Here is a 24,393-nt window from a genome sequence, read left to right as displayed (position 1 = left end):
GGGGGGGGGCGTTTTATGCGTGTCCCGCGGGCTCCGGTCGCGCGGCTTTTCCTGGGAGGATCCCGGCCCGTGCGTCACCGGCCCCCCCCGGCCCCCCCCCCCCCCCCCCCCGGCCCCGGCTCCTTCCTCCTGCCTGTCCCGGCCCCGCGGCGCTGCCGGCCCTGCCCGTACCCCGGCAGCGCAGGCAGGGGCGCAGGCAGCAGCGCCCGGGGGGGGGGGGGGGTGTGTCCCCGTAAGCGAAGCTCTGGGTGCCCGCGGGGGGGGAGGGGGGGGGGATTCGGGGCGCTCGGAGGGGGCCAGACTCCGCCCCCCCCCCCCCCCCCCGGGTTCGGGGCGCGCGAAGGGTTTTTGGGGACTCGAGGGGGCGGGGGGGGGGGGGGGGGGGGGGGCCGGGGGTTCCGCGTCGTCGCGGGGCTTCGGTTTTTTGGGGGGTCGCGGGCGCCGCTGCCGGGCGGGGTGGGGGTGGGGTGGGGGGAGGGGGGGGGGGAAGGACCTAAAAATACAGGGGAGGGGCAGCACGTGGCTCACCCCAAAAATAGCAGCGGGGGGGGGCGGCCGCGGGGGCGGCGTCGCGGCCGAGGGCGCCGGCGAAGGGCGACGCCGTCGCCCCCTCCCCCCCCCCCCCCCCCCCCCCCCCCCCCCGGGGTCTCGGGCCGAGGGGGGGGGGCGGGGGGGAAGGAGCCGCGCGGGGTTCGCGTGGCGCTCGCGGCGTGACGTGACGTGACGTGACTCAACCCCCCGCCCGGCTCCCGGCCCCTGACTCACAAACCTGTTCTTCCTCCTCCTCCTCCTCCCCCCCCCCGCCCCCACCCCGCCCTCGGGCTTTCCGGAGGGTTCCGCCGCCGGCTGCTCCGGTGACGCCGCCCGCGCGGCGCGGGGCGGCCGGGACGGGACCCCCGAGAGCGCCTCGCTCCCCCCCACCCCCCCCCCCCCCACCCCACCTTCCCCACCCGCGTCCCCGGAGACCCCCCCACCCCCCCCCCCGGGCCGCCACGACCCCCGAGACGCGGCGTCGCGTCGACCGCCGCCGCCCGCTCGACGCCGCGTGTCGGCTCCCGTCGCGCGGCGGGGGGGGGGGGGACACACACACACACGCACGACGACGCACGCCGGGGTCTGACCCCCTCCCCTCCCCCCACCGCGTCCCCCCCTCCCCCCAGGCCGCCCAGGCGGAACGAGAGGCGCCGCGAGGCGACGGCGGACGGACCCCCGGCGCGCGTCGGGCCCGCAGCGGCGTCGCCGGCGCGGGCGGCGAGACGGAGCCGCCGCCGGGCCCCCCGCGCCCCGCGCCCCCGCCGCCGCCCTTCGTCCCGCCGATGGAGGAGGAGGAGGAGGGCGGGGGCACGCGGGAGCTGCTGCTGCCCGGCTGGCGCGGCAGCGGCTCCCACGGCATCACCATCGCCCAGACGGACGACGGCGTCTTCGTGCGGCGCGTGCAGCGCGGCTCCCCCGCCGCCGGCGTCGTGCGGGAAGGTGGGGCGCGGGGGGGGGCGGGGGGGGGGGAAACGGGGCCTTTGGGTCTTTTTGGGTTTTCCGCCTCGGCGACGCCTCAGTCACTGTTGCCTCCTCGTCTTCCTCCTCCTCCTCCCCGTCTTCCTCCTCCTCCTCCCCGTCTTCCTCCTCCTCCTCCCCGTCTTCCTCCTCCTCCTCCCCGTCTTCCTCCTCCTCCTCCCCGTCTTCCTCCTCCTCCTCCCCGTCTTCCTCCTCCTCCTCCTCGTCTTCCTCCTCCTCCTCCTCGTCTTCCTCCTCCTCCTCCTCGTCTTCCTCCTCCTCCTCCTCGTCTTCCTCCTCCTCCTCGTCTTCCTCCTCCTCCTCGTCTTCCTCCTCCTCCCCGTCTTCCTCCTCCTCCTCCTCCTCATCCTCCTCCCCTTCCTCCTCTTCTTCCCCTCGTCCTCTTTCTCCTCCTCCCCTTCTCTTCCTCCCCGTCCTCGTCCCCTTCCTCGTCCTCGTCCCCTTCCTCGTCCTCCTCTCCTTCCTCGTCCTCGTCCTCCTCTCCTTCCTCCCTCCCCTTCCCCGTCTTCCTCCCTCCCTTCCCCGTCTTCCTGTCTCCCCTTCCCCGTCTTCCTCCCTCCCTTCCCCGTCTTCCTCCCTCCCCTTCCCCGTCTTCCTCCCTCCCCTTCCCCGTCTTCCTCCTCCCCTTCCTCGTCCTCGTCCCCTTCCTCGTCCTCGTCCCCTCCCCTTCCTCTTCCTCCCCTTCCTCTTCCTCCCCTTCCTCTTCCTCCCCTTCCTCTTCCTCCCCTTCCTCTTCCTCCCCTTCCTCTTCCTCCCCTTCCTCTTCCTCCCCTTCCTCTTCCTCCCCTTCCTCCCCCTCCCCTTCCTCCCCCTCCTCCTCCTCGGGCGATGACCCCCCCGGCTCGAGCGTCGCCGCCGCGGTGGGGCTGGGGGCGGGTGGCGGATGAGGGGGGGGTGGGTTTTTTTGGGGGGGGGGGAGGGACGGGGACGGGGGCGGGTCTCCTCCCTGCCGACCTAACCCCCCCCTCCCCCCCCCCCCCCCCTCCCCCCGCCCAGGGGACCAGATCGTGGGTGCCACCGTCTACTTCGACAACCTGCGCTCGGGGGAGGCGGCGCGGCTGCTGGACAGCATGGGCCGCCACGCCGTGGGCTTGCGCCTGCAGCGGCGCGGCGACCGGCCCGCGGCGGCGGCCGGCGGCCCCGAGGTCGTCCTGGTGAGTCGGCGGGGAAGGGCGGGGCGGGCGGCGGAGGGGGAGGGAGCGGCGCGGCGCCCGCGGCGCTCGGTCCCCCCGCGGCGGTCCCCGCGCGGCGCTGACGGCGGTCCCCGCGCGGCGCTGACGGCCGTCCCCGCGTTGGCAGAGCGGCGACGACGAGGAGTACCGGAGGATTTACGCCACGAAAATCAAACCCCGGCTGAAGGCGGAGGAGGCGGCGGAGGCGGAGGGGGGCGGGACGCAGAGCCGGACCATCACGGTCACCCGGAAGGTGACGGCGTACACCGTCGACGTCACTCGGCGCGACGGGGCGAAAGACGGCGACGTCGTCGGCCCCGACTTCAAAATCCGCATCCCGGGCCGGGAGCTCGCCCGCGCGGCGCGGAGCGGCGTCGAAGCGCCCGAAAGCGACGCGGACCCGACGCTGCCGGAGAGCCGCGTCGCCGGCGGGGAAACCGGAACCGCGGCGGCGGCGCCGGGGCGTGACGTCCGCGGCTCACCCGGAATCGAAGCCAACGGACGGGCGGGAGACCCGGACGCGGGTTTTTGGGTCAAGGGGGCCGGGCCGGACGGCGAAGGGCGCGTTTCCGGCGCGGGGGTCCGAGGGGAGCCGCCGCCGCACGCGGCCGCTCCTGCCCCAGGTCTCCGGGGAGGCGTCGAAGCCGCCGCTGACGTCTCTCCACCGGCGACGGAGACTCCGGCCGCCGACGCGGGGAAAATCAAGATTCCCGCCCTGAAAATCCCCAGATTCGGGTTCCCGACCGCGGGACCTGGCGCCGGCGCTCAAGCCCCGCAGGCGGGCGCCGACGTTCCCGCGCCGAAGCCGCCGGCTCCGTGCGCCGCCGCCGCCCCCTCGTCTGCCGGGGTCACGGGACCCGAAGTTTCGGCTCCTTCGGTTCAAGTCCCGAAGCCGCAGGTGGACCCGGGCTGGGAGGGTGCGGCGAGGGTCCCCTCCCCGGCGCCGGAGGTCGCCGGCGTCGAGCTCCCGGCTTCCGACGCGGACGCTCGCGGCGGCGCGGGAAAACCGGCTGCGCCGCATGTGACCCGCCCGAAATTTACGGCCACGGACTGGCGAGGGGAAGGTCCCGCCGCGGAACCGGCGCTCCCGAAGGGCGAGGCGGGGCCGGCACCGTCCCGGGTAGACGTCGGCGTTCCCGACGCGGCCATCGAAGGAGAACGGAAAGGCCCCAAGTTCAAGAAGGTCGAAACGCCCCAAATCTCGTTGTCGGATGTGAACTTGAACCTGAAAGGGCCTCGGGGGAAGGGAGAAACCGGCCTCCCCCTCCCCGGCGCCGACGGCGGTGGCAAAGGACTCGGCCTCGGGGGTCTCCAGGTGGGCGTGACGGCTCCCGGCGTTGGCTCCGGAAGTCCGGAGGGGTGTTGGGAAGGGCCAGGGGTGCCTGCGCCGGGCGCCGACCTTCACGGGAAGGGGCTTAAGCTCGAGGGAGAAGCGGATGTTCCCGTCCCCAAGACGGGCGGCAACTTGAAGTGGCCTCGTGTTGACGTCAAAGGTCCCGGAGCGGGAACGGACGCGCCCGACGTCGATGGCGAAGGCCCCAAAATATCCGTGCTGGACGTCGGGCTGGATCTGAAAGGCCCCAGAGCGAAAGGGGACCGGGATGTTTCTGCCCCAAAACTGGAAGGGGAGCTGAAAGCACCCGGGCTTGACGTCAAAGGCCCCCAAATTGACGTCGGAGCGCCGGACGCGGACGTCCGTGGTCCGGAGGGCAAGCTGAAGATGCCCAAGCTGAAGATGCCCAAGTTCGGGGTGCCCGGCCCGAAGGGAGAGGGCCCCGCCGTCGACGTGACCCTTCCGAAGGGCGAGGCGGACGTTTGTGGCCCCAGGGTGGACGTCGACGCGCCGAGCGTGGACGGGGAAGGGCCAGAAGGAAAAGGTCTCAAATTGAAAATGCCCGAGCTGAGCGTTCAGACACCGACACCGCCCGTGCCAGACGTGGATCTCGGCTTGAAGACCCCCAAGCTGAAAGGAGATGCAGATATTTCCGGTGTGAAGAGCTCCGGAGAGCTGAAGGGCCCCAGAATAGACGTGGAAGGTCCCCAGGGAGATGTTGAGGTGCCTGAGGTGGACTTGGAATGTCCAGAAGGGAAAATAAAAGGCCCCAAATTTAAGATGCCGAAGCTTAATATCAAGGCACCTAAACTATCCATGCCGGACGTAGATTTGAACTTGAAGGACACAAAATGAAAGGAGAGATGGATGTTCCTCTCCCAAAGGTAGAAGGTGACTTGAAAGACGCTGGTGTTAATATCAAGGGACCGAAAATAGACGTTGAGGTCCCAGATGTCAACCTGGAGTGTCCGGAAGCCAAACTGAAAACACCGAAAATGAAACTGCCTCATTTTCACGTGTCCGGCCCCAAGTTTGAGGGAGCCGACGTAGACGTCAGCCTGCCAAAAGGAGAGGTAGATATTTCCGTGCCGGAGGCAGATGTCGAAGTGCCAGAGCTGGATGTCGGAGGACCAGAAGGAAAATGGAAAGGCCCCAAGTTCAGGATGCCGAAGCTGAATCTCAAAAGCACCCAAAATATCCATGCCGGATGTAGACTTGAACCTGAAGGGACCGAAAGTGAAAGGAGAGCTGGAGATCGCGGCTCCGAAGGCAGAAGGTGATTTGAAAGGGCCAGAAATAGATATTAAGGGGCCGAAAGTAGATGTTGAGGCACCCAATATCGATTTGGAGTGCCCCGAGGGGAAGCTGAAGGGCCCCAAGTTCAAGATGCCCGAGATGCACATCAAGGCGCCCAAGTTCTCCATGCCCGACGTGGACGTTAATCTGAAAGGGCCCAGCGTGAAAGGGGATATCGAAGTCTCGGTTCCCAAGCTTGAGGGTGACCTGAAGGGTCCCGAGCTGGACATCAAGGGCCCCAAGGTCGACATTGAGGCACCCGACGTGGACGTTCATGGCCCGGAAGGGAAGTTCAAAATGCCCAAGTTCAAAATGCCCAAGTTCGGGATGCCGGGGCTGAAAGGAGACGTTCCAGAGGTGGACGTGAACCTGCCGACGGGAGACCTGGAGGTTTCTGCACCAAAGGTGGACATTGAGGGTCCAGAGCTGGACATTGAAGGTCCCGAGGGGAAGCTGAAGGGCCCCAAGTTCAAGATGCCCGAGATGCACATCAAGACGCCCAAGATCTCCATGCCTGACATTGACTTGAACCTGAAGGGCCCCAAGGTGAAGGGGAGTGTGGACGTGTCTCTTCCCAAGTTGGAGGGTGACCTGAAGGGCCCCGAGGTTGACATCAAAGGTCCCAAAGTCGATGTCGACCTTCCTGACGTTGAGCTGGAAGGCCCCGAGGGGAAGCTGAAGGGCCCCAAGTTCAAGATGCCCGAGATGCACATCAAGGCGCCCAAGTTCTCCATGCCCGATGTCGACTTCAATCTGAAGGGCCCCAAGCTCAAGGGTGATGTGGACGTCTCTGCCCCGAAGCTTGAGGGTGACCTGAAGGGTCCCGAGCTGGACATCAAGGGCCCCAAGGTCGACATTGAGGCACCCGACGTGGACGTTCATGGCCCAGAAGGGAAGTTCAAAATGCCCAAGTTCAAAATGCCCAAGTTCGGGATGCCGGGGCTGAAAGGAGACGTTCCAGAGGTGGACGTGAACCTGCCGACAGGAGACCTGGATGTTTCTGGTCCCAAGGTGGACATTGAGGGTCCCGAGCTGGACATTGAAGGTCCCGAGGGGAAGCTGAAGGGCGCCAAGTTCAAGATGCCTGAGATGCACATCAAGGCGCCCAAGATCTCCATGCCTGACATTGACTTGAACCTGAAGGGCCCCAAGGTGAAGGGGGGTGTGGACGTGTCTCTTCCCAAGTTGGAGGGTGACCTGAAGGGTCCCAAGTTTGACATCAAGGGCCCCAATGTCAATGTCGACCTTCCTGACGTTGAGCTGGAAGGCCCCGAGGGGAAGCTGAAGGGCCCCAAGTTCAAGATGCCCGAGATGCACATCAAGGCGCCCAAGTTCTCCATGCCCGACGTGGACGTTAATCTGAAAGGGCCCAGCGTGAAAGGGGATATCGAAGTCTCGGTTCCCAAGCTTGAGGGTGACCTGAAGGGTCCCGAGCTGGACATCAAGGGCCCCAAGGTCGACATTGAGGCACCCGACGTGGACGTTCACGGCCCGGAAGGGAAGTTCAAAATGCCCAAGTTCAAATGCCCAAGTTCGGGATGCCGGGGCTGAAGGAGACGTTCCAGAGGTGGACGTGAACCTGCCAACAGGAGACCTGGACGTTTCTGCACCAAAGGTGGACATTGAGGGTCCCAAAGTGGACATTGAAGGCCCCGAGGGGAAGCTGAAGGGCCCCAAGTTCAAGATGCCTGAGATGCACATCAAGGCGCCCAAGATCTCCATGCCCGATGTTGACTTTGATCTGAAGGGCCCCAAGGTGAAGGGGGGTGTGGACGTGTCTCTTCCCAAGTTGGAGGGTGACCTGAAGGGCCCCGAGGTCGACATCAAAGGTCCCAAAGTCGATGTCGACCTTCCTGACGTTGAGCTGGAAGGCCCCGAGGGGAAGCTGAAGGGCCCCAAGTTCAAGATGCCCGAGATGCACATCAAGGCGCCCCAGATCTCCATGCCTGATGTTGACTTCAATCTGAAGGGCCCCAAGCTCCAGGGCGACATGGATGTGTCTGTTCCCAAGCTTGAGGGTGACCTGAAAGGTCCTGAGCTGGACATCAAGGGCCCCAAGGTCAACATTGAGGCACCCGACGTGGATGTTCACGGCCCGGAAGGGAAGTTCAAAATGCCCAAGTTCAAAATGCCCAAGTTCGGGATGCCGGGGCTGAAAGGAGACGTTCCAGAGGTGGACGTGAACCTCCCAGAAGGGGATATTGATGTTTCCGTCCCAAATGTTGACATCGAGTTGCCAAGTGTGGACATTGAAGGTCCCGAGGGGAAGCTGAAGGGCCCCAAGTTCAAGATGCCCGAGATGCATTTCAAAGCCCCCAAGATCTCCATGCCGGACTTTGACGTGAACCTGAAAGGCCCCAAGGTGAAGGGGGACGTGGACGTTTCCCTTCCAAAACTTGAGGGCGACCTGAAAGGCCCCGACGTCGACATCAAAGGCCCTAAAGTTGGTGTCGACCTTCCTGACGTTGAGCTGGAAGGTCCCGAGGGGAAGCTGAAGGGCCCCAAGTTCAAGATGCCCGAGATGCACATCAAGACGCCCAAGATCTCCATGCCTGACATTGACTTGAACCTGAAAGGCCCCAAGCTGAAGGGGGACGTGGATGTTTCTGCCCCCAAACTAGAGTGTGACCTGAAAGGCCCAGACATGGATATCAAAGGTCCTAAACTGGATATCGAAGCTCCTCATGTGGATATTGAGGTCCCAGAGGGGAAGTTGAGAGGCCCCAAATTGAAGATGCCCGAGATGCATTTCAAAGCCCCCAAGATCTCCATGCCGGACTTTGACCTGAACCTGAAAGGCCCCAAAGGGAAGGGGGATGTGGACGTTTCCGTTCCCAAGTTAGAAGGTGACCTGAAAGGGCCTGAGGTTACAGTAAAAGGGCCCAACGTGGACGTAGAGGCTCCGGATGTTGACTTGGAATGTCCAGAAGGAAAGATAAAGGGTCCCAAGTTCAAGATGCCCGAGATGCATTTCAAAGCCCCCAAGATCTCCATGCCGGACTTTGACCTGAACCTGAAAGGCCCCAAAGTGAAGGGGGACGTGGACGTGTCTCTTCCCAAGTTGGAGGGTGACCTGAAGGGCCCCGACATCGACATCAAAGGTCCCAAAGTCGATGTTGACCTTCCTGACGATGGGCTGGAAGGCCCCGAGGGGAAGCTGAAGGGCCCCAAGTTCAAGATGCCCGAGATGCACATCAAGGCCCCCAAGATCTCCATGCCTGACATTGACTTGAACCTGAAGGGCCCCAAGGTGAAGGGGGGTGTGGACGTGTCTCTTCCCAAGTTGGAGGGTGACCTGAAGGGCCCTGACGTTGACATCAAGGGCCCTAATGTCAATGTCGACCTTCCTGACGTTGAGCTGGAAGGTCCAGAGGGGAAGATGAAGGGCCCCAAGTTCAAGATGCCCGAGATGCACATCAAGGCGCCCAAGTTCTCCATGCCCGATGTCGACTTCAATCTGAAGGGCCCCAAGCTCAAGGGTGATGTGGATGTCTCTGCCCCGAAGCTTGAGGGTGACCTGAAGGGTCCCGAGCTGGACATCAAGGGCCCCAAGGTCGACATTGAGGCACCCGACGTGGACGTTCACGGCCCGGAAGGGAAGTTCAAAATGCCCAAGTTCAAAATGCCCAAGTTCGGGATGCCGGGGCTGAAAGGAGACGTTCCAGAGGTGGACGTGAACCTGCCAACAGGAGACCTGGACGTTTCTGCACCAAAGGTGGACATTGAGGGTCCCAAAGTGGACATTGAAGGCCCCGAGGGGAAGCTGAAGGGCCCCAAGTTCAAGATGCCTGAGATGCACATCAAGGCGCCCAAGATCTCCATGCCCGATGTTGACTTTGATCTGAAGGGCCCCAAGGTGAAGGGGGGTGTGGACGTGTCTCTTCCCAAGTTGGAGGGTGACCTGAAGGGCCCCGACGTCGACATCAAAGGTCCCAAAGTCAATGTTGAGCTTCCTGACGTTGAGCTGGAAGGTCCAGAAGGGAAGCTGAAGGGCCCCAAGTTCAAGATGCCCGAGATGCACATCAAGGCGCCCAAGATCTCCATGCCTGACATTGACTTGAACCTGAAGGGCCCCAAGGTGAAGGGGGGTGTGGACGTGTCTGTTCCCAAGCTTGAGGGTGACCTGAAGGGTCCCGAGCTGGACATCAAGGGCCCCAAGGTCGACATTGAGGCACCCGACGTGGACGTTCATGGCCCGGAAGGGAAGTTCAAAATGCCCAAGTTCAAAATGCCCAAGTTCGGGATGCCGGGCTGAAAGGAGACGTTCCAGAGGTGGACGTGAACCTGCCGACAGGAGACCTGGAGGTTTCTGCACCAAAGGTGGACATTGAGGGTCCCGAGCTGGACATTGAAGGTCCCGAGGGGAAGCTGAAGGGCCCCAAGTTCAAGATGCCCGAGATGCACATCAAGGCGCCCAAGATCTCCATGCCTGACATTGACTTGAACCTGAAGGGCCCCAAGGTGAAGGGGGGTGTGGACGTGTCTCTTCCCAAGTTGGAGGGTGACCTGAAGGGCCCCGACGTTGACATCAAAGGTCCCAAAGTCGATGTCGACCTTCCTGACGTTGAGCTGGAAGGCCCCGAGGGGAAGCTGAAGGGCCCCAAGTTCAAGATGCCCGAGATGCACATCAAGGCGCCCAAGTTCTCCATGCCCGATGTCGACTTCAATCTGAAGGGCCCCAAGCTCAAGGGCGACATGGATGTGTCTGTTCCCATGCTTGAAGGTGACCTGAAGGGTCCCGAGCTGGACATCAAGGGCCCCAAGGTCGACATTGAGGCACCCGACGTGGACGTTCACGGTCCAGAAGGTAAAATAAAAATGCCCAAGTTCAAAATGCCCAAGTTCGGGATGCCGGGGCTGAAAGGAGACGTTCCAGAGGTGGACGTGAACCTGCCGACAGGAGACCTGGAGTTTTCTGGTCCCAAGGTGGACATTGAGGGTCCCGACGGGAAGCTGAAGGGCCCCAAGTTCAAGATGCCCGAGATGCACATCAAGGCCCCCAAGATCTCCATGCCCGATGTTGACTTTGATCTGAAGGGCCCCAAGGTGAAGGGGGGTGTGGACGTGTCTCTTCCCAAGTTGGAGGGTGACCTGAAGGGCCCCGACGTTGACATCAAAGGTCCCAAAGTCAATGTTGAGCTTCCTGACGTTGAGCTGGAAGGTCCAGAGGGGAAGCTGAAGGGTCCCAAGTTCAAGATGCCCGAGATGCACATCAAGACGCCCAAGATCTCCATGCCTGACATTGACTTGAACCTGAAGGGCCCCAAGGTGAAGGGGGGTGTGGACGTGTCGGTTCCCAAGCTTGAGGGTGACCTGAAGGGTCCCGAGCTGGACATCAAGGGCCCCAAGGTCGACATTGAGGCACCCGACGTGGACGTTCACGGCCCGGAAGGGAAGTTTAAAATGCCCAAGTTCAAAATGCCCAAGTTCGGGATGCCGGGGCTGAAAGGAGACGTTCCAGAGGCGGACGTGAACCTGCCAACAGGAGACCTGGACGTTTCTGCACCAAAGGTGGACATTGAGGGTCCCAAAGTGGACATTGAAGGCCCCGAGGGGAAGCTGAAGGGCCCCAAGTTCAAGATGCCTGAGATGCACATCAAGGCGCCCAAGATCTCCATGCCCGATGTTGACTTTGATCTGAAGGGCCCCAAGGTGAAGGGGGGTGTGGACGTGTCTCTTCCCAAGTTGGAGGGTGACCTGAAGGGCCCCGACGTCGACATCAAAGGTCCCAAAGTCAATGTTGAGCTTCCTGACGTTGAGCTGGAAGGTCCAGAAGGGAAGCTGAAGGGCCCCAAGTTCAAGATGCCTGAGATGCACATCAAGGCGCCCAAGATCTCCATGCCTGACATTGACTTGAACCTGAAGGGCCCCAAGGTGAAGGGGGGTGTGGACGTGTCGGTTCCCAAGCTTGAGGGTGACCTGAAGGGTCCCGAGCTGGACATCAAGGGCCCCAATGTCAATGTCGACCTTCCTGACGTTGAGCTGGAAGGCCCCGAGGGGAAGCTGAAGGGCCCCAAGTTCAAGATGCCTGAGATGCACATCAAGGCGCCCAAGTTCTCCATGCCTGATGTCGACTTCAATCTGAAGGGCCCCAAGCTCAAGGGCGATGTGGACGTCTCTGCCCCGAAGCTTGAGGGTGACCTGAAGGGTCCCGAGCTGGATATCAAAGGCCCCAAGGTCGACATTGAGGCACCCGACATGGACGTTCACGGCCCGGAAGGGAAGTTCAAAATGCCCAAGTTCAAAATGCCCAAGTTCGGGATGCCGGGGCTGAAAGGAGACGTTCCAGAGGTGGATGTGAACCTGCCGACAGGAGACCTGGATGTTTCTGGTCCCAAGGTGGACATTGAGGGTCCCGAGCTGGACATTGAAGGTCCCGAGGGGAAGCTGAAGGGCGCCAAGTTCAAGATGCCCGAGATGCACATCAAGGCACCGAAGATCTCCATGCCTGACATTGACTTGAACCTGAAAGGCCCCAAAGTGAAGGGGGGTGTGGACGTGTCTCTTCCCAAGTTGGAGGGTGACCTGAAGGGCCCCGACGTTGACATCAAGGGCCCCAATGTCGATGTCGACCTTCCTGACGTTGAGCTGGAAGGCCCCGAGGGGAAGATGAAGGGCCCCAAGTTCAAGATGCCCGAGATGCACATCAAGGCGCCCAAGTTCTCCATGCCCGATGTCGACTTCAATCTGAAGGGCCCCAAGCTCAAGGGCGACGTGGATGTGTCAGCTCCCAAGCTTGAGGGTGACCTGAAAGGTCCCGAGCTGGACATCAAGGGCCCCAAGGTTGACATTGAGGCACCCAACGTCGACATTCATGGCCCGGAAGGGAAGTTCAAAATGCCCAAGTTCAAAATGCCCAAGTTCGGGATGCCGGGGCTGAAAGGAGACGTTCCAGAGGTGGATGTGAACCTGCCGACAGGAGACCTGGACGTTTCTGCACCAAAGGTGGACATTGAGGGTCCCAAAGTGGACATTGAAGGCCCCGAGGGGAAGCTGAAGGGCCCCAAGTTCAAGATGCCTGAGATGCACATCAAGACGCCCAAGATCTCCATGCCCGATGTTGACTTTGATCTGAAGGGCCCCAAGGTGAAGGGGGGTGTGGACGTGTCTCTTCCCAAGTTGGAGGGTGACCTGAAGGGCCCCGACATTGACATCAAAGGTCCCAAAGTCGATGTCGACCTTCCTGACGTTGAGCTGGAAGGCCCCGAGGGGAAGCTGAAGGGCCCCAAGTTCAAGATGCCCGAGATGCACATCAAGGCGCCCAAGATCTCCATGCCCGATGTTGACTTCAATCTGAAGGGCCCCAAGCTCAAGGGCGACGTGGATGTGTCTGTTCCCAAGCTTGAAGGTGACCTGAAGGGTCCTGAGCTGGACATCAAGGGCCCCAAGGTCGACATTGAGGCACCCGACGTGGACGTTCACGGTCCAGAAGGTAAAATAAAAATGCCCAAGTTCAAAATGCCCAAATTTGGGATGTCTGGGTTGAAAGGAGACGTTCCAGATGTTGATGTAAATCTACCCGAAGCCGACGTTGGTCTTTCAGGTCCAAAGGTTGATGTTACCGTCCCTGACCTGGACATTGAAGGACCAGAAGGAAAACTTAAAGGCCCTAAATTTAGGAAGCCTGACCTCCAATTCAACGTTCCCAAAATTTCCATGCCCGATATAGACTTAAATTTGAAAGGCCCCAAACTGAAAGGTGACCTTGATCCTTCTGTTCCCAACATAGAGGCTGAGCTGAAAGGTCCGAAGCTGGACATCAAAGGGCCAGAATTGGAAGTTGAGGGACCGAAGCTCGATCTAGAAGGCAAGACTAAAAAATCCCGCTTTAAGCTTCCAAAATTTGGCTTTTCCGGTCCTAAAGTGCAAAGCCCTGATGTGGATGTGAAACTTAAAAAACCGGACGTCGAAATATCTGGTCCGAAAGTTGACGTTCCGGCTCCAGATGTGGATGTCCAGGCAAAATCCAAGGGGTCAAAATTTAAAATGCCTTTCCTGAGTATTTCCTCGCCCAAAGTTTCAATGCCGGATGTGGAGCTGAACCTGAAAGGGCATAAACCAAAAGGAGAGTTCGATGTTTCCGGCCCCAAGTTGGAAGGGGACCTGAAAGGTCCCGAGGTGGACATCAAGGGTCCCAAAGTCAACATCGAGGCGCCCGACGTGGATCTTCACGGGCCGGAGGGTAAACTCAAAATGCCCAAGTTCAAAATGCCTAAATTTGGGGTGTCTGGGCTTAAAGCAGAGGGGCCTGAGGTGGATGTTGGCATTCCAAAAGGAGAGCTGGATGTTTCGGGTCCCAAGGTGGACATCGAAGGCGCTGGTTTGGAAATGGAAGGGCCGGAGGGGAAGCTGAAAGGTCCCCAATTCAAGATGCCCGAGATGCACATCAAGGCCCCCAAGATCTCCATGCCCGACATCGACCTGAACCTGAAAGGCCCCAAAGCGAAGGGGGACGTGGACGTGTCTCTTCCCCAGGTGGATCTGAAGGGCTTAGATTTGCATGTGAAAGGACCAAAAGGGGATGTCGAGGTTCCTGACCTTGACATTGAAGGTCCCAAAGGAAAATTGAAAGGCCCCAAATTTAAAATGCCCGAAATGAATATCAAGGCTCCCGATATTTCCATGCCGGACTTCGATTTGAGTTTGAAAGGTCCCAAGTCCAAAGGGGGTGTGGATGTCGACCTTTCCGTGCCGAAACTGGAAGGGGACTTGAGTGTGCCGGACGTTAACATCAAAGGACCAAAGGCTGACATTGAAGCTCCCGAGCTGGATGTCGAAGGCCAAGAAGGAAAACTGAAAGGTCCCCGGTTTAAAATGCCAGAGATGCACATAAAGGCGCCCAAAATTTCAATGCCTGACGCCAGCTTAAACCTCAAAGGTGCCAAGCTGAAAGGAGACCTAGATGTTTCTGCCCCAAAGCTAGAAGGGGATTTGAAGGCTCCTGACCTCAATATTGGAGGTCCCAAGGTCGACGTTGACATGCCAGATGTGGACATTCACGGCCCAGAGGGTAAACTCAAAATGCCCAAGTTCAAAATGCCCAAGTTCGGGATGCCTGGCTTCAAGGCAGCAGGCCCAGAGGTGGATGTGAACCTGCCGACGGGAGACCTGGAGGTTTCTGCACCAAAGGTGGACATTGAGGGTCCAGAGCTGGACATTGAAGGTCCCGAGGGGAAGCTGAAGGGCCCCAAGTTCAAGATGCCTGAGATGCACATCAAGGCCCCCAAGATCTCCATGCCTGACATTGACTTGAACCTGAAGGGCCCCAAGGTGAAGGGGGGTGTGGACGTGTCTCTTCCCAAGTTGGAGGGTGACCTGAAGGGCCCCGAGGTCGACATCAAAGGTCCCAAAGTCAATGTCGACCTTCCTGACGTTGAGCTGGAAGGCCCCGAGGGGAAGCTGAAGGGCCCCAAGTTCAAGATGCCCGAGATGCACATCAAGGCGCCCAAGATCTCCATGCCCGACGTGGACGTTAATCTAAAGGGCCCCAAGCTCAAGGGCGACATGGATGTGTCTGTTCCCAAGCTTGAGGGTGACCTGAAGGGTCCCGAGCTGGACATCAAGGGCCCCAAGGTCGACATTGAGGCACCCGACGTGGACGTTCATGGCCCGGAAGGGAAGTTCAAAATGCCCAAGTTCAAAATGCCCAAGTTCGGGATGCCGGGGCTGAAAGGAGACGTTCCAGAGGTGGACGTGAACCTGCCGACGGGAGACCTGGAGGTTTCTGCACCAAAGGTGGACATTGAGGTTCCAGAGCTGGACATTGAAGGCCCCGAGGGGAAGCTGAAGGGCCCCAAGTTCAAGATGCCTGAGATGCACATCAAGGCGCCCAAGATCTCCATGCCTGACATTGACTTGAACCTGAAAGGCCCCAAAGTGAAGGGGGGTGTGGACGTGTCTCTTCCCAAGTTGGAGGGTGACTTGAAGGGTCCTGAGGTGGACATCAAGGGTCCCAAAGTAGACATAGATGTTCCCGATGTGGAGATGGAAGGACCAGAAGGAAAACTGAAAGGCCCCAAGTTCAAGATGCCTGAGATGCATTTTAAGGCTCCTAAAATTTCTATGCCGGACTTTGATTTGAACCTGAAAGGCCCGAAAGTGAAGGGGGACGTGGACGTGTCTGTGCCGTGTGTGGAAGGTGACCTGAAAGGGCCCAAAGTGGATGTGAAAGGGCCTGAGTTGGACGTTAGTGCCCCAGATGTTCAAATCGAGGGGCCAGAAGGAAAGATAAAGGGTCCCAAGTTCAAGATGCCCGAGATGCATTTCAAAGCCCCCAAGATCTCCATGCCGGACTTTGACCTGAACCTGAAAGGCCCCAAAGCGAAGGGGGACGTGGACGTGTCTCTTCCCAAGTTGGAGGGTGACCTGAAGGGCCCCGACGTCGACATTAAAGGTCCCAAAGTTGATGTCGACCTTCCTGATGTTGAGCTGGAAGGTCCAGAGGGGAAGCTGAAGGGCCCCAAGTTCAAGATGCCTGAGATGCACATCAAGGCCCCCAAGATCTCCATGCCTGACATTGACTTGAACCTGAAGGGCCCCAAGGTGAAGGGGGGTGTGGACGTGTCTCTTCCCAAGTTGGAGGGTGACCTGAAGGGCCCTGACGTTGACATCAAGGGCCCCAATGTCAATGTCGACCTTCCTGACGTTGAGCTGGAAGGCCCCGAGGGGAAGCTGAAGGGCCCCAAGTTCAAGATGCCCGAGATGCACATCAAGGCGCCCAAGTTCTCCATGCCCGATGTCGAATTCAATCTGAAGGGCCCCAAGCTCAAGGGCGACGTGGACGTCTCTGCCCCGAAGCTTGAGGGTGACCTGAAGGGTCCCGAGCTGGACATCAAGGGCCCCAAGGTCGACATTGAGGCACCCGATGTGGACATTCATGGCCCGGAAGGGAAGTTCAAAATGCCCAAGTTCAAAATGCCCAAGTTCGGGATGCCGGGGCTGAAAGGAGACGTTCCAGAAGCGGACGTGAACCTGCCGACAGGAGACCTGGAGGTTTCTGCACCAAAGGTGGACATTGAGGTTCCAGAGCTGGACATTGAAGGTGCAGAGGGGAAGCTGAAGGGCCCCAAGTTCAAGATGCCCGAGATGCACATCAAGGCCCCCAAGATCTCCATGCCTGACATTGACTTGAACCTGAAGGGCCCCAAGGTGAAGGGGGGTGTGGACGTGTCTCTTCCCAAGTTGGAGGGTGACCTGAAGGGCCCTGACGTTGACATCAAGGGCCCCAATGTCAATGTCGACCTTCCTGATGTTGAGCTGGAAGGCCCCGAGGGGAAGCTGAAGGGCCCCAAGTTCAAGATGCCCGAGATGCACATCAAGGCGCCCAAGATCTCCATGCCCGATGTTGACTTCAATCCGAAGGGCCCCAAGCTCAAGGGCGACGTGGATGTGTCTGTTCCCAAGCTTGAGGGTGACCTGAAAGGTCCTGAGCTGGACATCAAGGGCCCCAAGGTCGACATTGAGGCACCCGACGTGGACGTTCATGGCCCAGAAGGGAAGTTCAAAATGCCCAAGTTCAAAATGCCCAAGTTCGGGATGCCGGGGCTGAAAGGAGACGTTCCAGAGGTGGACGTGAACCTGCCGACGGGAGACCTGGAGGTTTCTGGTCCCAAGGTGGACATTGAGGTTCCAGAGCTGGACATTGAAGGTCCCGAGGGGAAGCTGAAGGGCCCCAAGTTCAAGATGCCTGAGATGCACATCAAGGCGCCCAAGATCTCCATGCCTGACATTGACTTGAACTTGAAAGGCCCCAAGGTGAAGGGGGGTGTGGACATTTCTGCACCTGATCTGGAAGGCCCTAAGGTTGAGATTGAGGCTCCTGACCTTGACATCAAAGGCCCTGAGGGGAAGCTGAAGGGCCCCAAGTTCAAGATGCCCGAGATGCACATCAAGGCGCCCAAAATCTCCATGCCGGACTTCGATCTCAACGTGAAAGGTCCCAAAGTTAAAGGAGACGTAGACATGTCGGTGTCGGGAGTTGAATGTGAACTTAAAGGTCCAGAGGTCAATGTCGGTGCTCCTAAATTAGACATAGGTGCCCCTGATGTTGACATTGACAGCCCGGAAGGTAAATTCAAGTTGCCAAAATTCAAAATGCCCAAGTTTTCCATGCCTGGCTTTAAAGGGGAGGGGGTGGATGTGGACGTGAACCTCCCGAAGGGAGACATTGACGTTTCCGGCCCCACCGTAGATGTAGACGCTCCCGATCTGAACGTGGATGGAAAAGTCAAAGGTCCCAAATTCACGATGCCCGAGATGCACATCAAGGCACCCAAGGTCTCCATCCCTGATGTTGACTTCAACGTTGCTGGGCCCCGGCTCGAAGGTGATTTGAAAGCGCCCCAAATCGATGTGAAAGGCCCCAAAATAGAGGTTGAGGCTCCCGACGTGACCATCGAAGGGCCGGAAGGGAAACTCAAAGGCCCCAAATTCAAGATGCCCGAGATGCACATCAAGGCGCCCAAGTTCTCCATGCCCGATGTCGACTTTCATCTGAAAGGCCCCAAGCTGAAGGGGGACGCGGATGTCTCTGCACCGAAGCTGGAAGGGGATTTGCAGTGTCCAGATGTCGACATCAAAGGCCCCAGGTTGGACATTCAGGCGCCCGACGTGAGCGTCGAAGGGCCGGAGGGAAAACTGAAAGGGCCCAAGATCAAGATGCCGGAAATGCACGTTAAGACCCCCCAGATCTCCATGCCAGACATAGACTTGAACCTGAAGGGACTGAGGCTGAAAGGCGATGCTGACCTTCAGGGCCCGAAGCTCGAGGGAGGTCTGAAGGGTCCTGAAGTTGATCTTAAGGGTCCCAGAGTAGATATCGAGGGCCCAGAGGTGGATGTTGATGGTCTGGAGGGAAAAATGAAGATACCCAAAATGAAGCTGCCTAAGTTTGGCTTTAAAGGAGAAGGTCCTGAGGTGGATGTGAACCTGCCAAAGACAGAGGTCGACCTTTCAGGCCCCAAGGTAGACATCAGTGTCCCAGATGTGAGCATTGAAGGTCCGGAGGGCAAAGTGAAAGGTCCAAAACTGAAGATGCCAGAAATGCACGTGAATGTTCCTAAAATCTCGATGCCCGAGATAGACCTGAATTTGAAAGGCCACAAAACGAAGGGAGGCTTTGACCTTTCAACCCCAAAGGTTGAAGGTAACCTGAAAGGTCCCGAAATTGATATCAAAGGCCCTGAAGTTGACGTCGAATGTCCTGACCTGAACGTTGAAGGCCCTGAGGTAAACGTCAAACTTCCCAAGTTTAAGAAGTCCAAGTTTGGGTTTGGGATGAAAAGCCCGAAGGCAGAAATCAAGGTCCCGGGAGCAGAAGCGGATTTACCCGAGGCGGAGCTGAACGTGGAGTCGCCCGACGTCAACGTCGCTGGAAAGGGTAAGAAGAGCAAGTTCAAGATGCCAAAACTCCATATGAGCGGCCCTAAAGTTAAAGGCAAGAAAGGCGGGTTCGATGTGAGTGCGGCTGGCGGAGAGCTCGATGCGACGGTGAAACCTCCCGACCTGGATGTGAACGTAGCTGGTCCGGACGTGACGATAAAAGGTGACGCGACGGTGAAGTCCCCCAAAGGGAAGAAACCCATGTTTGGGAAAATCTCCTTCCCAGACGTCGAATTTGACCTTAAATCGCACAGGTTCAGAGGGGACGCTTCTGTGGCGGTCCCAAAAATGGAGGGGGAGCTTAAAGCCCCTGAGCTAGAAGTCGACGTCAAAGGCCCGAGTCTCAACGCGGACGTTGAAGCTTCTGACGTCAGCCTGAAGAAACCGAAGTTCAAACTTCCTGGTGGGCAGGTGGGCGTAGGGGACTCGAAAATTGAGGGCGGCCTGAGAGGACCCGCCATTGACGTCGCCGTCCCCTCCGTCCCAGTGCCGGATGTCGACGTAAATGTGAAAGGACCAAAAGGAAAAGGTGAAGTCGGCGTTCCTGGAGCAGAACTGGAAGGTCCCGAAGGAAAGCTGAGGTTGCCCAAGGTGGGGAAAATGGGTCTTGGTCTGGAAATGCCGGATGCAAACTTGGATCTCTCTGTCCCAGCCGTGGAAGGGAGCGTGAGCCTCCCTTCGGCCGATGTGAACCTCCGAGGTGTTGAGGTGAAGCTCAAAGGGCCTCAACTCTCTGGACCCGATTTTGATGGAAACCTGAAAGGACCAAAACTAAAGGGAGATCTGGAGGTTTCGAGTTCTGTGGAAGGGCCAAACGTCAGCCTGGACGCGCCAGGCGTCGACATGGGAGGCTTGGGAGGAAAGCTGAAGCTGCCGAAGTTTAAATCCCCCGCCGCCGAGGCGCCGGATCTGAGTGTGAAAGGAGGCGTCGCCTGCTCCGTCCCGCCGATGGAGGCGGATGCGAAAGCCCTGGGTGCGAATCTCGATCTTGGCATCCCGGGCTTCGCTACCAAAGGGCCCTCGGTGGACGTCTCTGCCCCAGCTTTGGATGTAAACCTGAAAGGACCAACCTTGAAAGGAGATCTTGATGTTTCTGCTGGCGTTAAATCCCCCATAGCATCGGTGGATGCGTCCGGCGTCGGCTTTGAAATTTTGGGTGGCACCATCAAGCTCCCGTCCCTCAAGCTCCCCCAGTTTGGTATTTCCAGTCCTGGTGTGGATGGAGCCGACGTTGGTGTCGGTCTTGAAGGTCCCCAGATGAAAGGCGGCCTGAAGGGCTCAGGGGCTGGTGTTGGGTTGGAAGGACCCGACGTGGAATTGAAAGGGCCCAAATTTCAAACGCAGTCGCCTGGCGTTTCCTTGCCGGACGTTGACCTGAAGCTGAAAGGACCAAACCTCCGGGGCGACGTCGACGTTGCCGGTGAAATCAAAGGTCCAAAAGTCAGCGTGGAAGCGCCACGCGTCGACGTTCAGGAGCCCGGAGTCGGCGTCCGCCTTGACGCTCCCGCCGCGGCTGCGTCTGCGCTGAAAGGTTCAGGGCCGGATTTTAACGTTAACGTAAAAGGGCCGAAGATCAAAGGCGGCGGCGCCGTCTCTGGAGAGGCGGCAGCTCTGGCTGTGAGCGCCGCCGGGGGAGCTTTTCACGTTACCGGCCCAAAAGTCGGAATCGGAGGTCCCGGCATCGCCGCGAGCGCCCCGCACGGTAGCCCAGAAAGCAGCCTGGGAAAAGTATCATTCCCCAAGCTGCGAATGCCTAAATTCATGTTTTCGGACCCCGAGGTGAAGGGCAGGGAGATGGGGGTCGATGTCGAGTTCCCCGGGGCGGATGCTCACCTCCAGGCCGGTGCCGCCGAGCTCGAGTTGGAGGACACGGATGTCAGACTAAAGAAATCCAAAATCAAAATGCCCAAGTTCAATTTTTCCAAGCCGAAGGGGAAGAGCAGCGGCGCCCTGGGCTCCCCGGAGGTTTCTGGGTCCGTTTCGGGATCGAAAGGTGACCTGAAGAGCTCCAAGGTCAGCTTGGGGTCCGCAGAAGGCGAGCTGGACGGGGGAGAGGGGCCGTCGGCCAAAGGGAAGTTCTCCCTCTTTAAGAGCAAGAAGACGCGTCACCGGTCATCGTCCTTCAGCGACGAGCGCTCGTCCCACTCGACGCCCACGGGAACCCTGGAGCTGGACGTCGGCTCGGGCGCCGACAAGGGAAAACAGGGCAAAATGAAATTCGGGACGTTTGGGGGGATCGGCTCCAAGACCAAAGGCTCGTACGAGGTGACGGGAAGCGACGAGGAGCTGGGGAAGGCGCAGGGCAGCGGGGTCTCGCTGGCGTCCAAAAAATCGCGCTTGTCCTCCTCCTCCAGCAACGACAGCGGGACGAAGGGCGGCTTCCGCGTGCCCGGCGTGGAGCTGACGGTGGCCAAGAAGAAAGAGTAGCGCGGCTGTACATAGGTGCCCGTGTATATAGGTAGCCCGGCCCGGGTCTGTATATACATTTTGTAGCTTGGGCTACTTCCAGCCTCAGCGAGCGCCTGAGCGGGGCTGGGGGGAAGCGTCGCGGTGGGCGCTGAGGGGGGCGGCGGGGGCCACGGTCGGTCCGGCCGCACGGAAGCTTCTCCGCGGCTTGTGCATGAAACGCCGAGAGCTTAAGTTTACTCGCCAGCTATTTTTGATATTTCCCCCCCCCCCCCCCCCTTTTACTGAATATTTTCAGTGTTTGGTTCGTGGAAACGAGGTTTTTTTTGTTGTGGGTTTCCCCCCCTCCATCTTAACAGTCTCTTTTTGGCTTTTATTTGTGGGGCTGAAATGTCTATTAAAAAAAAAAAACCCAACCCTGTAAAACGCAGCTGTAACCGAGACGCCGCCGCTGCCGTCCCACTCCGGGCTCGGAAAACAAATAATCCGAGTGTTTCCCGGGGCCGCGTTGCGTAAGGGCGCGATATCGAATAACCGCCGGCGGCCCGCGGCGGGGCAAGGACAGCCGCCGAGCAAGTAGCCGGCCCGTTCCTGCAGGCAACGGCTCAAACCGTTTTGCGTGTTGCCGCTCAGCGCCCGAGCTCCATTTTAATTTTTTTGTTGTCGTTGTTTTTTGGTTTTAACCGTCGTCGCCGCGTTCTCTGTCGCCTCGACGCGTTTGTTACGTTATTTGTGTTACAAGAGGGGGGAAAAAACACCCCGAAACGGCTCAGTCGCGGCCTGAAAAGGCGCAGCGGCCGCTTTTCGGGCGTTGGGTGTCTTTCTTTTTTTTTTTTCGTTAAGGAGTAGAGCTTGAGTTTAAAAAAAAAAAACCAACAAACCAAAAAAAAACAAACCAAAAAACAAGCAAATAATAATAAAAAAAACAACAACCCCCCCCCCCCAACCCCCCCTTTCAGCACTTTAATGGCAAATTAACGGAGAATGTAAGAGGAATGATGGTGTAAAATGCAAATAAAAAGTTTATTAACCGTGATTCAGCAGCGCCGCGGTCCTTCGGCTTCGCCCCCGGGGGGGGTGAGGGGTTTTCGGCCTCCGCTTCGCGCCCCCCCCCCCCCCCCCCCAAATCTGGGGGGGCCGAGCGGGGCGGCCTCGCCTCCTGCTCCAGTTGCTGCTGCTGGTCCCAGTTCACTCCCAGTTCGGGGGTTTTTGGTCCCCCCGCGGTGATATTTCAGCATGTTTTTGGGTTGTTTTCGGCGCGGGGGGGGGGGGGGGGGAGGGCTGCCCCCCCCCCGGCCTCGGCGCGGGCCCGCGCCAGAGCCCCCAAAATGGCGGCGGGGGGGGGGGGGGGGGGTTTCGAACGGGGAATAAGGGGTGCGAGGGGCCTGGCCCGGGGGGAAGCGCATTAAAAATACACCCACCCCCCACCGCCTCCCCCCCAGCCCTCGGGGGGGTCCTGCCCCCCCCCCCCCCCCCCGCCGCCCCCCCAAGCCCTCAGGGGTTGGTTCTGCGCCCCTCCAGCCCGTAAGGGGGCGCTGTTCCCCGCCGCCACCACCAAGACCCTTCTTGCCCCCGCTGCGCCCTCGGGGGGGGCTCAGTGCGCATGCGCGGATCGAGGGGGCGCGGCGTCACCTCCGAGCGTAAAGGGGCGCGGTTTCCTCGGCGCGGCTCTCCGCGGGGCATGCCGGGAGTTGTAGTCTTCCGGCACGGGGGTGGGCAGGGACTGCCCGTCCGCCATCTTTGTCTTGCGAGGCACGCCGGGAGTTGTAGTCCCGAACCAGGCTCGAGCCTCGGCCGTGCTGCCGCAGTGCACGCTGGGAGCTGTGGTTCTCCGCCATATTGGCCCGTCGGCCATGCTGCCGCAGTGCACGCCGGGAGCTGTGGTTCTCCGCCATATTGGCCCGTCGGCCATGCTGCCGCAGTGCACGCCGGGAGCTGTGGTTCTCCGCCATATTGGCCCGTCGGCCATGCTGCCGCAGGGCACGCCGGGAGCTGTAGGTCTCTGTTCAGGGGCCCCATTGGCCACGCTGCCGCAGCGTCTTTGCCTTTGACCACTGACGCGGGCACGCTTGGCTAATATGGCCACCACCGTGCAGAGGCGCTCAACACCGCCAATGGGAAACCGTGTCCGCCGAGCCACGGGGACAGGTTCAGCGCCGTCACTGCGTCAGGGAAGGACATCCGCCAAGCCGTGAGGACGCGCTCAACGCCAGCGTCGCGTTGGGAAGCCACGTCCTCCACCACGAAGTCGCGCTCAATACCTTCATTGCGCCGATGAACCACGTCCGCCAAGCCATGAAGACGCGCTCAACGCCGGCGTTGCGCTGGGAAACCACGTCCTCCACCACGAAGACGCGCTCAATATCTTCGTTGTGGTGATGAACCGCGTCCTCCACCACGAAGCCGCGCTCAATACCTTCGTTGTGGCGATGAACCGCGTCCGCCAAGCCATGAAGACACGCTCAACGCCGGCGTTGCGCTGGGAAGCCACATCAACCAAGCCGTGAAGACACAACGCAATCATTGCGTTGGTAAACCATGTCCTCCACCATGAAGATGCGCGCAACACCCTCATTGCGTCGGTGAACCACATCCACCAAGCCGTGAAGACGCGCTCAACACCGGCGTTGCGCTGGGAAACCACGTCCTCCACCACGAAGTCGCGCTCAATATCTTCGTTGTGGCGATGAACCGCGTCCTCCACCACGAAGCCGCGCTCAATACCTTCGTTGTGGCGATGAACCGCGTCCTCCACCACGAAGCCGCGCTCAATACCTTCGTTGTGGCGATGAACCATGTCCTCCACCACGAAGCCGCGCTCAATACCTTCGTTGTGGCGATGAACCGCGTCCTCCACCACGAAGACGCGCTCAACGCCGGTGTTGCGCTGGGAAACCGCGTCCTCCACCACGAAGCTGCTGGGAAACCGCGTCCTCCACCACGAAGCCGCGCTCAACGCCAGCGTTGCGCTGGGAAGCCGCACCCGCCGCGCTGTTGTGCGCCCACCTCATCCACCACCACTGCGGTTCCTCTCGGGTGCTGCCTCACCAGCGGGTGAGCGGTGTGGCCGGGTGACGTCATCGCAGCTCGTGGCAGCTTCAAGAAAGATTATTGAGGGGTTTTTGCCCCAAAACCGCGTTTCCCGCACCGCCGGGAGCAGCGGGAACCTCTCCTGGTGGCCACGGTGGCCACTTCCACGCCGTCACTTCCCCTGCGCGGCCGCTGGGCGCCCGACCTGACCGAGGAGGGACCCGGCCCCCGCCGGGGGGTGGTGGGGCTGGGGCAGCGGGGGGA

The 24,393-nt window shown here is 60.0% G+C and overlaps 2 protein-coding genes across 2 annotated transcripts; both read left to right on the top strand.

Annotated features, from left to right (window-relative positions):
• Positions 1-1,316: 1,316 nt before the first annotated feature.
• LOC309415003 (neuroblast differentiation-associated protein AHNAK-like) lies at positions 1,317-4,872 on the top strand (the record flags this gene model as incomplete). The annotated part of the gene is made up of 3 exons (XM_082012388.1): positions 1,317-1,473; positions 2,509-2,666; positions 2,812-4,872. 3 exons carry the CDS (start codon positions 1,317-1,319, stop codon positions 4,870-4,872), a joined length of 2,376 nt encoding a protein of 791 aa, XP_081868514.1.
• Positions 4,873-4,880: 8 nt separating this feature from the next.
• On the top strand, positions 4,881-21,120 carry LOC309415002 (neuroblast differentiation-associated protein AHNAK-like; the record flags this gene model as incomplete). The annotated part of the gene is given in 12 exon segments (XM_082012387.1): positions 4,881-5,198; positions 5,200-6,831; positions 6,837-6,858; positions 6,861-8,866; positions 9,029-9,169; positions 9,392-9,563; positions 9,566-10,098; positions 10,453-11,490; positions 11,653-12,096; positions 12,259-12,399; positions 12,622-14,907; positions 15,070-21,120. Coding segments are annotated over 12 exon segments (14,784 nt in total).
• Positions 21,121-24,393: the final 3,273 nt, after the last annotated feature.

The sequence above is a fragment of the Phaethon aethereus genome, assembly GCF_964289735.1.
Source record: "Phaethon aethereus genome assembly, chromosome: 37".
Lineage (NCBI taxonomy): Eukaryota > Metazoa > Chordata > Aves > Phaethontiformes > Phaethontidae > Phaethon > Phaethon aethereus.
The sequence above is the reverse complement of the archived record's forward strand: the minus strand, read 5'-3'. Positions and strand labels throughout refer to the sequence as shown.